The sequence below is a fragment of the Artemia sp. Qi Xiang Cuo genome, chromosome 1 (genome assembly GCF_049724085.1).
Source record: "Artemia sp. Qi Xiang Cuo chromosome 1, ASM4972408v1, whole genome shotgun sequence".
Taxonomy (NCBI): domain Eukaryota; kingdom Metazoa; phylum Arthropoda; class Branchiopoda; order Anostraca; family Artemiidae; genus Artemia; species Artemia sp. Qi Xiang Cuo.
Window position 1 is genome coordinate 68,694,468 of NC_142794.1, and position 21,902 is coordinate 68,716,369.

At 37.3% G+C, this 21,902-nt stretch overlaps 1 protein-coding gene across 1 annotated transcript in view; it reads left to right on the forward strand.

The window, feature by feature from the left end:
* The window catches only part of LOC148956649 (uncharacterized), a 121,307-nt gene that overhangs the window by 59,232 nt on the left and 40,173 nt on the right, over positions 1-21,902 (forward strand). The window contains exon 5 of the mRNA XM_089086457.1: positions 13,439-13,652. Coding sequence (XP_088942583.1) covers positions 13,439-13,652 — 214 coding nt within the window. The remainder of the gene's footprint in view (positions 1-13,438; positions 13,653-21,902) is intronic.

The following is a 21,902-nucleotide window of genomic DNA, read 5'->3' on the forward strand; positions in this document are numbered from 1 at the left end:
AAAAACAGAAGCAAAGAAACAAATTCACTATTCTCTTACCTGGACTAGCCCTTGTAACTGTCTACAGTCCTTTACTCTTTCACTCTCCCGTCTTCTTTTGAAATCATCAAAATTAAAAATAATTTTTCTTAGCTGCAAGGAGCAACATTAAAACTTAAAAAAACAAACAGAAATAATTCAGAATATGTGGGGAGCTGCCCCCTCCTTAGCCCACAGTTGTTACGCTCAAGTTTTTTAAGGCTTTGTAAAAACCTGCTTATTCCAATTCAACGGACCTTGGGTTCCATCAATCTTTCTTAAAGAGTTTGAACAATAAGTCTAACTTTAGTGTAAAGAGCGATGGTTGGAGGAGGGGATGCCCCCCCCCTCAAATGCGAAATAATTTCAGTTTGTTTTAAATTTTAGCGCTGTTCCTTACTTTCAATTAAAATAACTTTGTTGAATTTCTGATTGTTTTTCGAATCAAGCTCAGGCCTAACTAAGATACAAGAAGGGCCACCAGCCCCATAAACCTCCGATTTCTTTATGTTGAATTGTATATATCAGTAATTGTAAATAGATTAGTAAAGTCCCGCTTTTTCAGTTTTTCTGCTTAAGAATTCAAATGCTAGACTGTAATTATTTTTAATTTTTTTCAAAATTTGAATATTTAGTCAAAATTTTTGATGAACAGTAGTTTTTGCTGAAAAAGCTCTTATTAATTGTTTTACTGCAAAATCTCGGGTAATTGAGAGTGATATTATTGCCCATTTGGATGGAAGTTCTGTGAGACTTTTCTTCTTGTATGAGGCTAAAGCCATTGTGACCTGGGTAGTAGGGTTCTTGAATGTTTAAATGCATCATGCACATATATTGAGTGCATTGGAACGTTGTATACAAAACGGAAAAGAGAAATATTACCTATTAAAATCGCTGAAATCAAAGCTCCTGGTTTCGCCTGCTGCTATTATTGCTCCCCCCCCCCCCGCACCAATAATAAAGGAGTAGACCAAAAATATTCCCGGGAACGAGGGATTGTGTATTAATTTTTACCTCCCTTCCCCAAAAGTCATTTTATATTTATTTGAAGACTCAATGTGAGTTAATATGTTTGGGCATTATATAGTACTCTTTGAGGCATCTGAATCTCCCGCTTACAAAATTACCCATAGCCCCTCCTCTATAATAGCTGATGCGCACTTACTCAACACTATATATGATTTTAAGAAATATGGCTTAAATCAGTTTAGTTAAATGAAGCTTTAAATTTAAATGTCAGAAAAATTTGTCCGCAATAATAAGGGAGGTATCAGACCGCAGCACCCTTATTCAGGCTTATTTTAAATGAAGGCAGATTAAAGATTAATTCTTAAGCCCACCCGCATGCCTATTCTATGTTTATCTGAAAGCTCATGAATGGTTAGACAAATTGAGCGTTGAAATTTGCAACTGTGGCAGCTTTTACCACAGCAACCAATAATTAGAACCCAAGTCCTAAAATTGGTCTCAATCAAGAACCCTTATCGCTATCTAAATTCACAAAGTGCAAAGATTTTTAAACAGAATTGTTTATTCTTCAAAGTTCAGGAAAGGTCTGAGAATTTCATACAAAAACATTCATACAAAACGAAAGTAGCTTATATCTCGGCTCTCCTTCAAAATAGGTAATTAGCCTTTTTCAAGTCACACACTTAGGAACTACAATCTGAGAAAATAAATATCACGACGTGAAAATAACAAAAAGAAAAGATAAATGATAAACCATCACATCCCTTCCCCTTCAGCATTGTTTCATGAGTTCTTCCTTAGAGGCTTTATTTACGACGAGAAAAGAGGAAGGGTCACTTTGAGCACTATTTACAAGAGAGGCGCCACTTTGGCTTAACCCTGTGACACACGTGCGACTATAGACTGACCCCGTCTCAACCCGACTGCCTGACAATGGTTACAATTCTTTCTGTATTTTTTTATATCTGTAAGTAACCCGGGCCAAAAGTATTCCGGTAAAATACGATCAGCCACCTCTTTATCGGACCTGTGAAAACCATCTTGTCTGATGTGCCACTCCAAGATTAGGCACTAATGGAAAAATCCCAAGGGCATGACGATTTGGGGAAGTTGATCGTTGAAGAACCTTCTTAAGATTCCTTGCTAATCCCATGCCTATTTCGCGCCACTTGGATCCATCATTTCAAACGCCGCCAGTTCTACGTAATACTGTAATGTGCCGTCTGCCATTTCTAACCGGCTTACTTCGCCGTAGGTGAATGCATACATGTGCTCCAGCAGATCTATATTATCCGCGACGACGATTCGTTCTGGATCCTGCAACGAAAAATTTATATACAGCATTTAAAAAACGAGGAGGGGTCACCTATTCTTGATATCTTGACAGGGCGTCAGCATTGGCGTTCTCAACCCCTGGACGGCTACTAAAGGTGAAATCATATGCTTGTAGGGCGATAATCCACCGACCTAATTTTTCGTTCTGATTCCACATCTCACGAAGCCATCGTAACGCGTCATGGTTAGTTTCGACAGAAAAATGCCGACCCGCCAGGAAGTAGTGGAACTTGAATATAGCCCATTTTATTGCTATCGCCTCCGTCTCGATCGTGGAGTATCGACTCTCAGCGGGTGTTAGTTTCTCCAATAGGATGTTCCTCCCCGTTAGCCCGTTGGGTCAAGACTGCCCCCAGTCCTTTGCCGCTCGCGTCCGTTTGTAGCATGATGGGCTCAATACAGTTTGGATTTCTCAAAACCGGGGCTGAACTCAACGCCTCCGTCAGAGACTCAAACGCCAGTTCTGCATTGGGAGTTCTCTCGACTACCTCAGGGGCCTTTTTGGTCGTCATCTGACGGAGTGGTTTGGCCAAAGCTGCAAAATTCTGGATAAAGTGACCATAGTATCCAACTAGTCCCATAAATGCTCGAACGTCCTTTTTCGAGATAGGTCTTGGATAATAGACGATCCTCTGGACCTTGCTCGTCAACAACTCTACCTCCTACTGTATGTCCCAAAAAATCTGCTTCTGTATCCCCGAACCTGCACTTCCTTGGATTGACTGTCAGCCCTGCTGACTGCAATCTCTGTAGCACCATTTCGATATGTCGTAGGTGGTCCACGAAAGTGACACTGAAGATCACAATATCGTCGATGTAGCAGCGACAGAATTTCAAATATCTGAGAATACGATCCATGAGCTTTTAGAATCGTCCATTTGCTCCTTGAATCCCGAATGGCATTACGAGAAACTCGTAATGAACCTTTGGCGTCACAAATGCTGTCTTGTGTATGCTATTAGGGTGCATTTTTATCTGACAATATACTCGGGTTAAGTCTAGCTTGCTGATGAATTTAGCCGTTCCCAGTCCCTCAAGGATCTCATCCGGGCGAGGTAATGCGTAACAATTCTGCCTTGAAATTTTATTTAATTCCCGATAGTCGGCACAAAACCGCACCGTCCCATGTGCCTTTGGTACTAGTACTATCGGTGACGCATAATCACTCTCTGACGGTCTTATGATTCCTTCTTGCAGCATCTTAGCCATTTCGGTTTCTACCAGGTGCCGTTTCGCTGCTGAAACTCAATAGGGTTTTTTCCGCACCGGTGGATTACTGCCTGTACCGATCTCATGCATCACGAGATCAGTTTTCCCAGGTCTGTCCGAGAGGGTGGTTCTGTATCTTTTCAAGATTTTGACCAATTCCCTTCTCTGACCATGACTCAAAATTCCATTTATGGATGTCTGAAGGGCTACTTCGAAGTCTCCGTCATTTCCTGGACCCTTGTAATCCGTCATCCCTTTTAGATTTATGTCCGCACAGTTGTTTGCTTAAATAAATAAGATTTCGTTTGGATTTGCCCTGTGGCACTTTCTAAGAAGGTTTGCGCCCAGAGGCTTTGACCTCATTCCCTGCTCGGGAAATTCCCCTAAGTAATCCACACATTCGGATCTTGTATGGGCCTTGCCACTGTACCTCAAGTTTGCAATTTCCACACGGTAAAAGGACCAGCACTTCCTCTCCCGCTTCAAACTCTCTAGGTTTCTGGTTGTGATCATACCAGGTCTTCTGTCGTTCCTGACTTGTCAATAAGTTTTGATGTGCAATCTCGGTCTATTTGCTATGGCGTTCCCGCATATTGACCAGGTAACTGATTACCGATTCAGAAATACCTTTCTTTTTCTCCTCCAACTCCTCTTGTAACACATCTAGTGGCCCTCTGACCTGATGCCCATAGATCAGCTCGAATGGTGTGGTGGGAAACCTGTCGAAGCCTGTTTAGTCTCCCTGTAGGCAAACAAAAGATATGGAAGATATTGATCCCACTTCTTCGGCTCGTCTCTGACAAATTTTCTTAGCGTCTGCACTATGGTCCTATTTAGCTTCTCAACCAATCCATCCGTCTGCGGGTGGTAAACACTGGTACAAAGGGGTTTAATACCAAGGGCCACGTACAGTTTCTGTATCGCTTGGGAGATGAGGTTACTTCCATTGTTGGTCAGAATCTCAGAAGGTATCCCAACTAGGGAGAAAAATTTGATCAATTTGTCAGCTATCTTCTGTGAATGGGTCGAGCGAAGCGGTATAGCCTCGAGATATCTGGTTTCATAGTTGCTTATCACTAGGGCCCACTTGAAACCAATTTTACTACGCTCTTGAGGTCCCACCAGGTCCATTTCTATTTTATGGAAAGGAGTTTCAATGATCGGGAGTGGCTGTAATGGCACCTTCTCTATATGGCGTTTTCTTGCTGTCATCTGGCTGTCATGACACTGTTAGCAATGTTTTGCTACGTCCAGATAAACATTCGGTCAAAAGAATCTTTCTAGAATCCTGTCGGTAGTTCGTTGCCTTCCCATATTCCCTCCCATAGGTGAACTATGGACCAGTTTTATGCACGTCTGTTCTGTAGGCTGAAGGAACCACTAATTGCCACTTCTGCTCGTCCCAATATTCATCCTTGACTACTCGGTAAAGGATGTCATCCCTTACAGTGAAATTTTTTGCCTCTGTAGGTTTGGCCTTAGCCCCCACCCAGAATTCTTGCAAGGTCTCATCCATCCTCTGTAACTCAGCAAAACCTTTCCCTTTCTGTTCAGGTTTCGTTGGAGCCTCCTCTCCGTCTGACTTTCTCTGAGAAGCGGCCTTCCTTTCTCTACGATTCTGCACCCGACTCTTCCGTGCTTTTCCTCTTCCAGAAAATTTTGAGTCGTCAAAGTCAAACTGTCTTGCCTCCGAAATATCCGTTTGTACCTCAGCCAGGTTGCTTGCTCTGGCTCTCTTTGTCACAAACACATCAACTTCAGAATCTACCAGCCTCGAAAATTCTGGAAAATTTCTCCCTACCAGGAACTTCTTTGGGATCCAATCCGAGACTGCTACCTTCACTGGAAGTTCAACAAGCAAACCATCTGCTTGTTTCACCATACGTCCACTACTGCCGTACGTTATCTGTATGTGTCGCCATGTCACATCCTAAGCTTCTAGGCTCCTCCCAGCACCATGACTCTTCTGGTACCAACTCCGAGTGCAGAACTGTTATGTCCGCTCCACTGTCCAACAACATTTCAATATTCCTTTCTTCCACTTTGCCATGAAGCATTGCCGCTGCCCCTGCCGACTCCTGGTGATCAGGCATTTTCTGGCTCTCAGCCGGGAAACCCTGTCGCGTATTTTCTGGCTGCTGCTTTTTCCTCGGACAGTTCTTCGCAAAGTGTGATGTGTCATCACACAAAGCAGGCTCTCCTATTTCCTCCTCGGTGACTCTCGCACCAGCTTCCTTCCTTGGTCTCAGCTCTCGCTTGATCACTGCTCTCCCCTCCTTTACGCTTGCCGTCAAAACTGCTCTCCCCTCCTTTACGCTTGCTGTCAAAACTGCTCTGTTTCCTTCCTTCCTTGCCCGGACGCGGATCTCTGTTTTCGCCACCCGTCTTCAAACAATCTTTCGTTGTTTTACGAGTTAGAGTACTAGCTTCAGCAAAAGAAACAGCTTCCTTAAGAATTTTAAACTGCCTCTCACGAAGGGGCAGGTGGTACTGTACTGCCTCCGTAAACTGTTCCACCTGTAAAAGCTCAAAAATTTCCTCTACTTCCTTTAATGGTACAACCACTCTGGGTGGCCGGGTGTTTGTTGTCGCCAGGTTCTCTGCCTGCGCTCTCAGCAATGTTAGACTGAGTCATTGACTGAATTTGGTTGCCAGCTTCCTTCCGAATTCTCCGTGGGACTCCTTTTCTTCTTTTCTTCCACTTTGGAAGCGTATGTGATACGTCTCATTTGTGACAGAATACTTCTCAAGTATTGCTGTCTTAACCGCATCAAAATCAGTAAATGTATCTGCCGATAAACTTGGCATTGTCTCCAATGCGGGACCGGATAGAACTGGACACAGCTGTGTAGCCCACTGTTCCCTAGGCCAGCCACTTGCCGTCGTAGTGCTCTCAAACGTGCTTAAAAATGAGTCTATGTCGCCACTATCTGTCAGCTTCATTAGCTTGGGCCTAATTGTTGCTTATATTACTGTAGACTGCTGCTGATTTGCCGCAGGTTGACCCACCAAGTTGTTGGGGCGTTCATTTTTTTTAGATTAGATTTAGATTAGATAAGGGTTTATTCCAAAAACAACACAACACAAAAAAAAACAAATGACCTTCCATAAGCTAACGCTTGTTCGGAAGCATTTACCCTCTTAAAATTAACACTATAATAACATACTAGAGAGAAAAAAAAAGAGAAAAAGAAGAAAGAAAGAAAAAGAAAGAAAAGAAGAAAAAATGAAAATCCTACACTCACTCGGCTCCTGGTCGCAATAACCAATTATCAATACTTCACATACTCCAAAATTTCCCTCCGCCATCCCATAAATAATAAATAAACAAAAAAAAAAAAAAAATATATAGGAAATATATAGGAAAAAACGGGTTCCGGGCAAACCTGAGAGTGACTCAACTATACCACTCTTTAAACAAAATCATATCTATGGAGACAAAGGGTTTTAAGGTATCCACGGAACTCGCATAAATTCGCTGACCTTTTTAAAGAAACAGGCAAATTATTCCAGACAACTGGCCCCACATGACGTATTGAAAATAGTGATCTAGTTCTAGCAACTTGAGGTGTCCGTATATCTATAGAATGACGAGTAGGATAATTGTGTACATCATCACCAGAAATAAATACATTTAAAAAACACTTGGGAACCAAATTAGAAAAATATTTAAACATAAATAACCCATGGTAAAATTTTCCAAGACCTGACACAGGGATAATATTTAACTGTACATATTGGGATCTCACCGACTTTCTCCGATTATTTCCAGACAACACTCGCAGTGCCATATTTTGTATCACACGTAACTGCTGCAAATGCACTGAAAATGTGCTAGACCATATACTCACGCAATATACTAAATACGGGTGAACTAACGAAAAATAAATCAATCTCAAAACAGAAATTTGGAAAATATTTTTTTACTTTCTCATCATTCCAACATTTCTTGGGATCTTACTACTAATAAAAGAAACATGATTTTTAAAACTAAGGCATTCATCCACAATAACACCAAGGTATCGTATAGTATTTGTACGCTTAATTACATAATTCTCAATTTGCATATCAACAATCCAAGGGTAAAAATTTGATGATCTACCATACATAATAAAACCTGATTTACTATGGTTTAACAAAAGCTTATTCACTCTCATCCACTTATCTATACCTAACATACCTCTTCTCATTATCTCTATTAAATCAGATTCAGTCTTTGCTGCGGCAGTAAAATGGGTATCATCTGCAAAACTAGGAATAATCACCCTACAATTAGAATGTGCACTATCTAACAAATCCAAAACAGAAAATCGTAAGTCGTTAATATAAACCAAGAATAAAAGCGGACCTAAAACAGAACCCGGTGGAAGACCATAATCAACCATTCTTTTGCCAGATCTCACATTGGAACTTTCTATGCACTGGGTCGTACCTCTCAAAAAAGTTTAAAACAACTTAAACACATTTCCTCTAATTCCGCGATTTTCAAGCTTCACAATTAAAATTTCATGGTCAACTCAATCGAACGCTTTAAAAATATCTAAAAAAATAGACGCCGCCTTAAAAACTTGGTCCAAAGCATCATGCACAAACGTTGTCAAAAATAAAACTGCCTGTTCTGTAGACATCCCCTTACGAAAACCGAACTGATTAGAATGGAAAAAGGAAATATTCTCCAAAAACTCAGATACTCTAGAATTAAAAAGTTTTTCAACTAGCCTAGATATAACAGAAAGGAGGGATATCGGTCGATAATGATTAACGTTCTTCCTATCACCCCCTTTAAATAAAGGTATTACTCTGGCACTTTTAAGACACTCCGGATATATACCAAATTTAAAACTAGCATTAATCAGGTACAAAATTTGTTGTGATATCACAGGAAAACTTTACTTAAAAACTTTTGTTGAAATAAAGTTTGACCCGGATGCACTGTTTCGCATACCATTTACCACATCACACAATTCTTGATCAGTAACCGGTCGCAAATACATAGAAACGTCACTACTTTCAGGCAAAAACTGAGTAAAATCACCATCACCTGCATGCTGCTCAACAGACGACGCTAACCGGCTCCCTACGCTAGAAAAGTGTTCGCACATACGTTCAGTAGTTTGGCGAATATTTTCACCATCAACAAGACTACAAACAATTTCTGGCTTATTCGGTTTTATAACAGATTTTATAACATTCCAAGTCTTTCTCGGGTTACCCTCCGTTTTTTTAAAACTATCCCTCAGGTAATCTAACTTAGCTTTACGAAGTATACTATTCAACTTATTACTATACGCCTTATAAATATTTGCATCGCTAATATTATTACTTAATGCGGACTTTTTATACAATTACTGTCGCCTAGCGAGAGAAACTAGAATACTCTTCGTAACCCAAGGCTTTTTTGGCGGATCAAATATTTACATTTCTTCTTAACTTGACTACAAGCAACTACCGTATCCTTAATCATCGAATACAAAAGTGTAAATTTATCATTCACGTCCATATCATTACTATATAAAAAATCACAATTTTTTTCTCCAAGCTCATTTTTTAACTTCGGCACATTAATAACAGGAAAACAATTTTTCGGTACTTCAGAACGCTCTGATCTTGGCCGGTTCAAAAGAGAAGGAATAGATACCAACAGACCTAAATGATCCGAAACGTCGTTTACAATAACACTCGCACTACTATATCCAGTATTTAAGGAAACGTTATCAATCAACGTAGCAGAATCATGGCTCACTCTTGTACATATATTAATAGAAGGCTGTAGTCCATAACCTGGCATGGTGTTTAGATACTCCCTAACTCTAAGGTTACTATTCATTGTTCTTAAATCCAAATTAAAATCACCACAAATAAAACAAGGTCTAGTTGAAATTGTTAATTTATCCAATTGCTCTTCTAAAACTGAGCTAAACTCATCTATATTACACGAAGGGGGTCTATAAACGACGATCATAAAACACTTAAAATTAAGACACTGTAATTCTAGCACCATACTTTCAAACACCATTTCTCGATTAACTCTTATATCATCTCTCACCTTAACCTCAAAATCATTACGCACTTAAATTGCTAAACTGCCATGTTGATTCATCTCTCTATTTTGAATATACAGCTTATAATTACCAATCTCTAATAGAAAAGAATTATGATTCTTTAACCAAGTCTCCGTTAAAGCTAAAACAAGAGGGGTTGACTGCAGACATAACTCAATCAAAAACTGGTATGAACTTCCAATCCCTTGACAATTCAAATGAAAAATATTAAATTCACTTTGACAACTATTAGAACTCAAATCACACAGAAACTTATAACGGGAATCAGGATTAACCTCATGAAAATCACCCACATCAAAATCTCTGTGAAGTACCCCTCTCCCCAAATCATGTAATTTCATCGAAGCACTCTCAAAAAAACCCAGCCGTTCCCCACCTAAACTTGACAATCAAAATAATCAATCCGAAGGGATGGAAACCGGAATTTGGAATGTGAAAAATAGTAACCTTACCATACCATGAGTGAAACGACCAAGAACCGAGAAAATCCAGACCAACAAATCCTGAAAGAAAACAAAAGATAAGAAAACATGGAACAAAAATAATAACACAAAATGAATCGCCAACATAGGGGATATAAATAACAAAAACAATGAATACATACTAGCACAAAAAAAATGAATAAGTTAATGAAGTTAATAATAAACGCAACAACCGCTTATTTTATTTTTCATAACTGACACTAAACAATACTCACACGATTACAAACCAACCGTTCACAAGATTACCATATTATCAAATAGGGACCTATATTAAACTCCTTCTTTACCTCCACCACCGCGTAAACCTCTTCCCCTCGCTTGACTACGCTGATGCGCATTGCTATCACTGAGCGGTGAATTAAGCTCCGGGATTATATCACTAGGGCAGAATTTCGCTCGCGAACGATTAGGACGATCAAAATAAAGAAAAGGTGCAACAGTTTTAGACACCCAAGCAGAAATACCTATATCCTTTAGCTTAGCCTTCTTCTCAAAAAGTCTTTTTCGTGCCTCCCGGACAGAAAGAGGGGCATCATCACTGATATAAATCTCTTTCAGATTCCTCACAGATTTCCCTTTCAAATTCTTGCTAACTCTTAGTAAATCAATTTTTTTTCCCGCGAAAAAATTTTAACTTTGAAAAATTTCTGGTCTTTCATGTTTTGTAGCACTGTAAACTTGGGAACTTCACTTACTTCAAGCCCAGACAGACATACTTGCTTAAACGCTTTACTAGCGTCATCTTTACGGTCACAGGGCAAATTCCAAATAATAATGTTACTGTCAGATACCTGGTATTCACACATCATTAACCGACTTTCCAGATCAATATTATTTTTCTTCAGTGCCATCGCTTCACTCGTGATAACGCTTATCTGGTTTTTTAGGCTATCAGTTTCGCTTTCAACTGATACTACACGGGCTTGAACTTCCGTAACCGATGCGTGACACTCAAGCTGCGTTTTTTCCACCAATATAACCCTTTGTTCCAGAGATCTCATACGTCCATCAATAGAGTCTAACTTAGATCTGTTTTCTTTCACGATTGCCAGCATCGTAACAAAATCTTCGGACAACTTTAACAATGGTGACTGGGACTCCTCACTAGAAGCGGCCGAAACATCTAAAACTGCTCCAGTTCCAGCACGCTGGACTTTACGCCGACGTCCCATCTTAGAAATAATTAGACTAGAAACGCTTTATCTCTCTAGGCAACAAATATTTATCCACGGAGCAAATCGAAATTTAGGCCAATAGGTCAGCAGCAATTCCTTTTCGTTAAATGTTCCAAATTGATACGAATAAATATAATTTGAACACTCGATCAAAAGTTAGAAATCAGAATCACAATTCAGAATGGTTTATGGTCGGAATAAACTTGTAACCGCAACTGGATAAACAAATAAGTGGCTGTCGCGTAACAGGTCTTACTCAGTCAAAAGACGATTCATTACTGACGAGCTTGAGCGCTTTCTTTCCCACTTACTGAACTGCTGGCTAAAGGTGGCAGCAAATATCTTTTTCATAGAATTTTATCGACACTGCTGGATTTCTGGCTTCCCAAAGGAATCGTTTTGGGCTCAAAATAAACATTGCTGTCATAAGCTGCATGTGCGATGTCATAAGCTGATTAAACTGCGCTGCGTCCATTGGAATCAGATTCTTATTACCTAAGACCTGAATACTTGCTGAAACTTCTGGCAATACTTCTATCCCTACCTTTCCTCTCGCTTCCTCTGTCCTTGCCATACTATCTTCTGTTTCAGAAATAGCCTCGGGCAAAAGCTTCACAGTATTTTGTTCTCCCTTCTTGTAAGGACAACTGATCTCCTCTTCCGGGCTCTCAGTCCCACCTACGACCTCTGTTATATTTGACTGATGTACCTGTTCCGTTTTAGAATTAAACTGTTTAAGAGGGTCTACTTTAGTCCTCCATGTTTACGAAAATATTGTCTTTCTTTACCTCCTCAATTACCGGCAAAATGTCACTCCAATTTGTCGACAATTAGGAAAATGGTAAAATTTGGTAGCCGGGTTTCACAATTTAATCAACTGGAAAGTATAGACTTTCTCAAAAGTCTAAAAGGAGAACTGAAGTGCTATAAAAACAGCAAAATTGTCGTAACGTGAATTACTTAATCAGGTTTAGACTTTTCTCAAAAGCCTAAACGGAAAAATACAGTTCTAAAAAGTAGGAAAATATCGGTAACATGAATTAATTAATTAGGTTTAGACTTTTCTTAAAAGCCGAAACCGAAAAAACTGAAGTTGCAAAAACAGCAAAATGTCGGTAACGTGAATTAATTGATTAGGTTTAGACTTTTCGCAAAAGCCTAAACGGAAAACTAAAATTGTTCAAAACAACAAAATGTCGCTAGCGTGATTAAATTAGTTACCATCAAATCAGGAGCTCCTCAAACAGGATCACTTGCAGGAATAGTAGACACTTTGTCCCTATTCCAGATCCACCGTTCAATGCCTTTCCAAATTCAGGAATCTTATCCCGCCGCCAGACACCAAATTTGGCAACTTTTACCACAGCAACCAATAATTAGAACCCAAGTCCTAAAATCAGTCTCAATCAGGAACCCTTATCGCTATCTAAATTCACAAAGTGCAAAGATTTTCAAACAAAGGTGTTTATTCTTCAAAGTTCAGGAAAGGTGTGAGAATTTCATACAAAAACATTCACACAAAATGAAACTAGGTTATATCTCGGCTCTTCGCCAAAACAGGTAACTAGCCTTTTTCAAGTCACACACTTAGGAACTACAATCTGAGTAAATAAATATCACGACGTGAAAATAACAAAATATAACGAAATAATACAAATATGTTCCGAAGGATAGCCCTTCTTTTCTGCAGCACTATATGACGAAGTTTCAAGGAAAAATGTTCCCATTTTTCGAACGTAAATGCGACCAAAAAAATTGGGTTAGAAATAAAATGACGAAAACCACAACTCGAAGATTTCCAATTTGTATTCTTTCTGCACTTTGTTTTTATCATTTTTTTATCCGATTTGTTTTAGTTCCTTCGCTCAAAAAGTGGGAACATGTTTCCTTGAATATTAATAGAAAAGCCGCATCACACTTGAAAACAAAGGAAATATCCGGCAAAGTAAAATATATCTTGAGTTTAATGGATTGCTTCTTTACCCGGGGATCAGGTTTGTTAAGCCAGTTCAATTTTAATAATATTCATTGACTGGGGTTTTTTATTTTTTGAAATGTTATGGGTTTGACAATATTCACTTCTCGAGGATCGGGTTCCCTGATGCAATTTTTGGATGGTTACAGTATAGTCTTTCCTTTTGCTGTATGTTATTGCCTCAGTTTCGCTAAAATACCACTATTGTTTTAGCTTTTCCGCACCCTGAGCATGTTATCAGAGCTGATGGAATAAAAAATGTACAGTACATTAGTGATGGTGCAAAAGCTGTGCGCTTCAAGTTTCCTCAACCTCAGCCTGGTGCAGACTGTGGGTTTGCCAGGCTTCAGTTTATGTGTCGTAACTCCTGTCCTGGAGGCATAAATAGAAGGAGTACTGATTTGATTTTCATTCTGTCAAATTCCAAGTAAGGGTTTCTTATTATTTGTCTATTCATTTATTTCGTTATTCAAAAACATTCATACCTTAGTAACAACATTTGCACTTTCGTTCAAAAACATCAGTGTCTTGTAATTATTTTTTAATAGAAACAAACGCTTTAGAATACCACTTGTATATATTTGTCCTTTTTTCTTTTAGTTGATTATGCTATGGAAGAGCATGAAACTCGAGCAGAAGTTATTTTACCCTAGCTCCTGACTAGTGCGTTGTCACTTGAAAATATATTTTTTTACGATCTATAGAAAAATTTATTCAAAAAGTAGCTACTTTTCTGTCTCATTGACGCATGTTTGGTGCATCAGTCATCATTATTATAGGCGAACTCGCTAAACCGAGTCAGGGTTCAGGCAACAAAAGTCCATTAGCTCAAATCTTTGGTGAATAGGATTCCTTAAATAAGGCTGATAAAGTGACAAAACGAAAACTACGTTGGTTTAGAAACTGAAGCAATGATCACATGCAGGTTCAGATAGACCTACAAGTCTAAATATCGATGTCTTGCCAGGGACGTGTTTAGGTTTGGAAATCTAGCCACACGTGTGAATGAGTGCCACTTATAAATACAGAGGATAACCAAGGTGACAAAACTTTCTGAGAAGCAAAAAATTTACTTTTTGATGCAGTATTTGTAGGAAATATAGATATTTGGCTGGTTCAACCAAGCATAGAAAACGCACCTGAATTGAAGCTGCCCCGACACAGATGTCTGGCTAGGAACATTTTAAAGCATCTAAGTCTAGATAGACATCCTTAGCTTAAGGGAATTTTCACTGTTTATTTCCCAGGAGCTACCACTTTCCCCCGAAAACCTGGTGGAGTGTATTCTTTCCAAAAGCTGCTGAAATTGAGTTTTTTCCGATATTCGAATAAGTGAGTTATTTGATTTGTTTTTTTTTGTTTTTTTCTGTTTTTAATTTGCTCCCTCTGATTTAAATTCTTATTTGTCTATGATCATTAGCTGTCATAGGTAGCGCTTTTGCCCTGCCTGAGTAAAGAATGAAGACGGCTCTATATATATTTGTTTATTTTATTTTGTTTTTGCCAGTGTAATTTTTATGGGAGGAGTTGTCTTAGAAACTTCGGAAGTATCTCATTCAATTGGAAGTTGAAAGTTCTAGTACCCTGTCAACCCCCTCCCCTCCCCACAACCATTGTGGCAACGGCTGTAAGTTTCGCAGTTCGCTGGTGTCCAAAAAGGCCAAGAGGATTCAGTTGAAGTTTTCTGGGAATGTAGAGGGAAGTTTTGAAGTAAATCAAAACGCACTATGTGCCTGTGGGCTGTCAAAAGGGTGTATCTCAGAAATGGCTTAGTGTTTGAGGTGGAACTTTCAGGGAGTGATGAGGGGGATGGTTGATTAACCAAAGGCAATATGTACATTAACTACTACTACTACTACAACCACCACTACTATGACTACTACTACAGCTACGACTTCTATTGTGATTACTACTAAGGCTGAGGATGTTAAGGTAAGAATTTCAGGATGCGTTGAGAAGAAAGTTAACTAAATCAAAACACACTATGTGCGTAATTATTGTCAAAGGGGGGTATCAGCAATATATTCGGAACGGCTTAGAGTATTAAGTTGAAACTTCCAGGGCAGGATGAGGGGGCTGTTCAGCTGACCAAAAGGCAATATGTCTTGGTTTTGGGGGATGTTGAGCTAACAAAAAGGTAATATTGGCATGCTACTACTACTACTGCTGAAACTAAGGGTATCAATGGGAAGATTTTCGGGGAATGTTAAGAGGATGTTAAACTAAATTGAAACACTCTATGTGCATGCAGGTTGTCAAAATAACGTGTCAGCAATGTCCCAGGATCTTCGTAGGATATGAAGTTAAGATTTTCAGCGCATGTTGAGGGGGATGTTGGAAGAAAGGAGGGAGGGCTATCTCCATGCTGCTAATAATGATTCTACTACTTCTACAATCATTGCTACTGCTGAAGCTATGGGCATTAAGTTGAAATTTTCAGGGATTGTTTGGGGGTGTTGAACTAAATCAAAACATAGTATGTGTAAAAAGAATGTCGAAAGGGTGTACCAACAATACTTCTTGCATGGCTTGGAGCAGTAATTTGAAACTTTCAGGTTATGTTGAAGGGGATTTTGAAATAACCAAAACGCAATATGTGTACACTATTACTACATCTACTACGATATCTGCTACTGCTCAGTTTAATGATATTAAGATAAAACTTTTAGGGATTGAGTTAGGAGAAGCTCCAACTAAATATAAACACTATGTACATGCAAGTTATCAAAAGGGCATATAAGCAATATCTCAGGAACAGCTTAGGGTATTAAGTCAAAACTTTTAGGGTATGTGGGGGATGTTGAATTAACGAAAAGACACTACCTGCATAATAATAATGATAATAATAATTTATTTTTAACTCGCTAATCAACAAAAGAGAAAAGCAGAGTACAAAGAGAAAAAAGAAACAAGACAATACTCTACAAATAAATGAAAACACGGATGAGCCCGTAGTGTGGCCCGAGCTTGCCAGGGGTTGTTGCAGCTTAATGTGGAGTAGTTGAAGTCTATTGGTCACATCAGGTGCGCTATAATCATGGATTAGTTTTCAGTTTCCCAGCACGAAAGGCAGAGAAGTAACAAAGAAGTAACGTACGATGTCGAATAATGTGAGCGCAGGCGCTTAACATCCTTGCATTTTAGCTGACGTAAAAAAACTAACAGGAAAAAGCACAGCATGATCGCGAAAACTTGCATATAGCTTGCAATATAATATAACTTGCAATATAACTTGCATAAAGCTTTCCGGTCAAATTTTCCCCTTTTTGCTACAGTTTTAGAATATCCAACATGAATAATTTTTTTAAAATCATCTTCAAGCTTATTACGCATGCTCATAATGCTAAAGCATACAGAAATATCAAGTCTTTTCAAAGAAAAAACATTAGGAATGGTGGAATCAGAACATTCAAGTGGGGATGACGATGCACGGAGGTAAAAATATAAATACTTGCACTTTTCTTAACATAAAGTCAAACAATCTTGACTAAGTGGTACCAATACGAACGGCACCATCCATTTTGGCCACTGAAGATTTCGATCGGCTAATCAATAAAACGTTGTCATCGTAAGCTAAATATGAAATATTAGAAATTCCATAGTAATAAGTAGACCAAATCAAAGTTAACGTAGAGGCTATACACATCTTAAGAATATTTGGGGATAAGACTCTTCCTTGGTACATATCACATCAAACAGAGGTGCGTTTTCACTGGATTTACTTTCAAACAGTTCGTAAGTAAGGAGCGACCCGGCTCAATAGTAACCGAAACTCTAAAAAACGGAATTTTGATACCAATAGATACATCAGAAGAATCAGATTTTTATGCTGATTTAGTCTTACTCATCAAAAGTTACGCGCCTGAGAAAATTTCCCTTATTTTCGAAAAAGGGGAAACAACCGCTAAAAGTCATAGAACTTTAATGAAAATCACACCATCAGATTCAGCGTATCAGATAACCCTAATATATAAGTTTAAAGCTCCTATATTCAAACATTTGTAATTTTGTTATTTTTGCCATAATGAGGATAACGGATGCGTTTTTTTTTTTTTTTTTTTTTTTTTTTTTTCAGGGGTGATCGTATCGATCCAGTAGTCCTAGAATATCGTGAGAGGGCTCATTCGAACGGAAATTAAAAGTTCTATTGCCCTTTTTAAGTGACCCAAAAAAAGGGAGGGCAACTTGGCCCCCTCCCACAGTAGTATCCATGTATAAGGTCCGAGCCCTATAAGAAAACCTACGCCTGAGGCAGTGCAGTTTGACGTGCACATTGCAAAAAGCGACCAAACCTTTTATATTATATACCTATAAAGTGATCAAACAGGTTTTGAAATTATAATTGAGATTGTATAACGCAAGCAGACTAGTTTTTGAGACACTTTCATCATAACGTTTTTTTTTTGTTTTTTTTTTTTACCAAAACTAGAAATTTTCAAATTGCGCATTTAGAAATGATTTTGTTGGAAAAGCTTTCTATCACCCATGCATTATCCACTGTTCCATTTCTTTGAAGTATGTGCTATCTGACTGGTTTCTGATTTTTTGGACAATTGCCTTTAGTCAGGACTAGTTTGTTAGGATTGTGTGACTAGATAGCATTTGTGAATTGGATCGTATGAAGGTGGAGAAAAAAGGGTTAAACTGATTATAGTACAATTGCCTTTAGTCAAGACTAGTTTGTTAGGAATGTGTCGCTGCTAAAGCAAGCTCTAATTACAAAAAAAGGGTATAGCATTTGCGAATTGGACTATACGAACGATATTAATTGAATAATAGGGAAAAAAACAGAGCTAGATAGCATGAAGGTGTAGAAAAAAGGGTTAAACTGATTATTGGACAATTGCCTTTAGTCAAGACTAGTTTGTTAGGAATGTGTCGCTGCTAAATCTAGCTCTAATTACAAAAAAAGCGTATAGCATTTGCTAATTGGACTATAAGAACGATATTAATTGAATAATAGGGAAAAAACAGAGCTAGATAGCATTTGCGAATTGTATCGTATGAAGGTTTAGAAAAAAGGGTTAAACTGATTATTGGATAATTGCATTTAGTCAAGACTAGTTTGTTAGGAATGTGTCGCTATTAAAGCTAACTTTAATTGCAAAAAAAAGCGTATAGGATTTGCGAATTGGTGATTATCAATTAAGGTAACCCCTCGGGGCTGTTAACTCATAGCTTATTTATAATTGTTATTTATATATTGTTATGTTATTTATAATAAGTTATATTGTGCAATCGAATGGGGCTGGTTTTATCTTTGCCGTTGTTAAAAAAGTTCTGTGCAATATTTGAATTTTTAAAGGCGACGCTAAGTTTATGTTTTTTAAGGATTCTTTTCAATTTGTCACTCAATTTTGGAATGTAGGGTAGAACAGTGAAAAGTTTCTTATCATCCACCAATGGGACGGTATCTGTGGGGGCTTGTGGACCTGATGCACTCCATGTTGGGTCCAGCCCCATTCTGGGTAGTGGTGTTTATAGAATTCCTTGTTCTTGTGGCTGTTTTTATGTTGGTAGAACCCAACATCAATTGAGGGAGAGGTTATCTGAGCACAAGTCCTTCAATCGACAAGGCAATGACGTTACGCCAAAGGCCTGAGGTTTTTGATTCCGCCTTGGCGCAACATGTGTACGAGAATCCACACCATTTCATTTTGTTTGACGAGGCCTCTATCGTTGCCCCCGTTAAAGGTCTCACGCAAGTTTTCAGGGAGGCAGTTGAAATAAAAAAGCACATTCACCAAAAGGTAGCTCTCAATAGAGACACTGGAGAATTTTTTCTAAGTCCCATTTATGACAAAATTATTAATTCTGATCGTTTTACATACATCCACAAAGTTATATTGTGCAATCGAATAGATTCTCTGATAACAATCAAACTGGAAAGTGATCAGCCTTTAAAAGTGCTTTACGCAAAATGAAATTCTGAAATGCCATTTAGACTTGTGTTTTTTATTCAGTTACCCTTTCACCGTTACTAGGAAAGGGTCGTCCAATTTTAGTTTGGTGTTTGTATTTTAAGGTTTGGTTTTTACATTTTTATCAGTTTTATTCTGCACTGAGGACGGTCAAGCGGAGGTCTTGACCGAAATATTTGCATAATTTTTCAATTTTTTTCACTGGCTGTTAATTGTCCTCGTTTCCTTTCTTCGCGATTTTTTGTTTATTATGCATTACATTGTTATGTGTTCATTATTTTTAGTTTAAGCTAGTATATCAAACGTTTAGAATATCTATTAAAACATCGGAGATGTGAGAAAAGGAATTTGCATACATGTATTGTCAGACATATGGGATAACATTGACAAAATCTAGGTATCAGAATGAATAAATTCTTTATTAACATCAGTTGTTGGATATGTCATTATGAAAAAATTGTAAGTAAGTAAGTAACAAACTCTTTCTTGAATTCACCTCTTGGATACACAATACAGAAATTTAATTCAATAAATTATGAAAAAAAAATTGAACAAATTCTTTATTAACATTCTTTATCGATTGAATCTACTTTCATCAGCTTCCTTTGTCAGATACATCGAATGAAATTGACAAAAACTAAATATCAGAGTGAATAAATACTTTATCAACATCCTTTATCGGATATATCGGATAAAATTGACAAAATCTAAGTATCAGAGTGATTAAAATCTAAGTATCAGAGTGATTAAAATCTAAGTATCAGAGTGATTAAATTCCATATCAACATCCCTTTCTCGGATACATGAGATAAAATTTACTAAATCTAAGTATCAGAGTTAATAAATGCATTATCATCCTCATTTGTCAGGTATATTGAATACAATTGACAAAATCTAAGCATCAGATTGATCAAATTCTATATCAACATCCATTTCTCGAATAGATGGGATAAAATTGAAAAAAGCTAAGTGTCAGAGTGAATAATTTTTTCTTATCAACATCTTTTGTACAGCGAATATAGTTGACAAAATCTAAGTATTAGAGTGAATAAATGCTATATCAGCATTGTTTGTCGGATATGTTGGATAAAATTGACAAGATCTAAGTGTCAGAATGAATAATTTTTTTTTTGTCAACACCTTTTGTCAGAAACATCGAATATAATTGACAAAATCTAACTATCAGAGTTAATAAATGCTTTATCAACATCCTTTGTCGCGTATATTGGATAAAATTTACAAAATAAAAGCATCATAATGATTAAATTCTATATAAACACCCATTTCTCGAATACATGGAATAAAATTGAGATAAGCTAAGTGTCAGAGTGAATAATTTTTTTTTTCAACATCTTTTGTCTGATGCAACGAATATAATTGACAAAATCTTAATATCAGATTGATTAAATTCTATACCAGCACTCTTTGTCGGATATGCTGGATAAAATTGACAAAAGCTAAGTGTCATAGAGTGAATAATTTTTTTTTATCAACATCTTTTATCAAATACATCAAATATAATTGACAAAATCTAATTATCAGAGTGATTAAATGCTTTATCAGCATCCTTTGTCGGATATCTCGGATAAAATATAAGTATCGGAGTGACTAAATTCTATATCAACACCCATTTCTCGGATACATTGGATAAAATTGACAAAATCTAAGTATCAGAGTGAATAAATTTTTTTTATCAACATCTTTTGTCAGATACAACGAATATAATTAACAAAATATAAATATCGGATTGATTAAATGCTAAATCAGCATCCTTTGTCAGATATGCTGGATAAAAATGACAAAAGCTAAGTGTAAGAGTGAATTAATTTCTTTTTATCAACACGTTTTATTAGATACATCAAATATAATTGACAAAATCTAAGAATCAGAGTGAATAAAAGCATTATCAACATCATTTGTCGGGTATATCGGATAAAATTGACAAAATCTAAGTAACAGATTGATTAAATTCTATATCAACATCCATTTCTCGAATACATGGGATAAAATTGACAAAATCTAAGTGTCAGAGTGAATACATTTTTTTTTATCAACACCTTTTGTCAGATACATCAAATATAATTGACAAAATCTTAAGTATCAGAGTGATTAAATGCTTTATCAGCATACTTTGTCGTATACCTCGGATAAAATCTAAGTATCAGAGTGATTAAATTCTATAGCAACATCCCTTTCTCGGATACATGGAATAAAATTGACAAAATCTAAGTATCAGAGTGAATATTTTTTTTATCAACATCTTTTGTCAGATACAACAAATATAATTGACAAAATCTAAATATCAGAGTGATTAAATGCTTTATCAGCAGCTTTTGTCGGCTGTCTTGGATAAAATCTAAGTATCAGAGTGATTAAATTTTATATCAACATCTTTTGTCAGATACAACGAATATAATTGACAAAATATAATGGTCAGAGTGAATAAATTTTTTTTTATCAACATCTTTTGTCAGATACAACGAATATAATTGACAAAGTCTAAATATCAGATTGATTAAATTCTATATCAGCATCCTTTGTCGGATATGCTGGATAAAGTTGACAAAAGCTAAGTGTCAGAGTAAATATTTTTTTTTATCAACATCTTTTGTCAAATACATCAAATATAATTGACAAAATCTAAGTATCAGAGTGATTAAATGCTTTATCAGCATCCTTTGTCGGATGTCTCGGATAAAATATAAGTATCAGAGTGATTAAATTCTATATCAACATCTTTTGTCAGATACAACGAA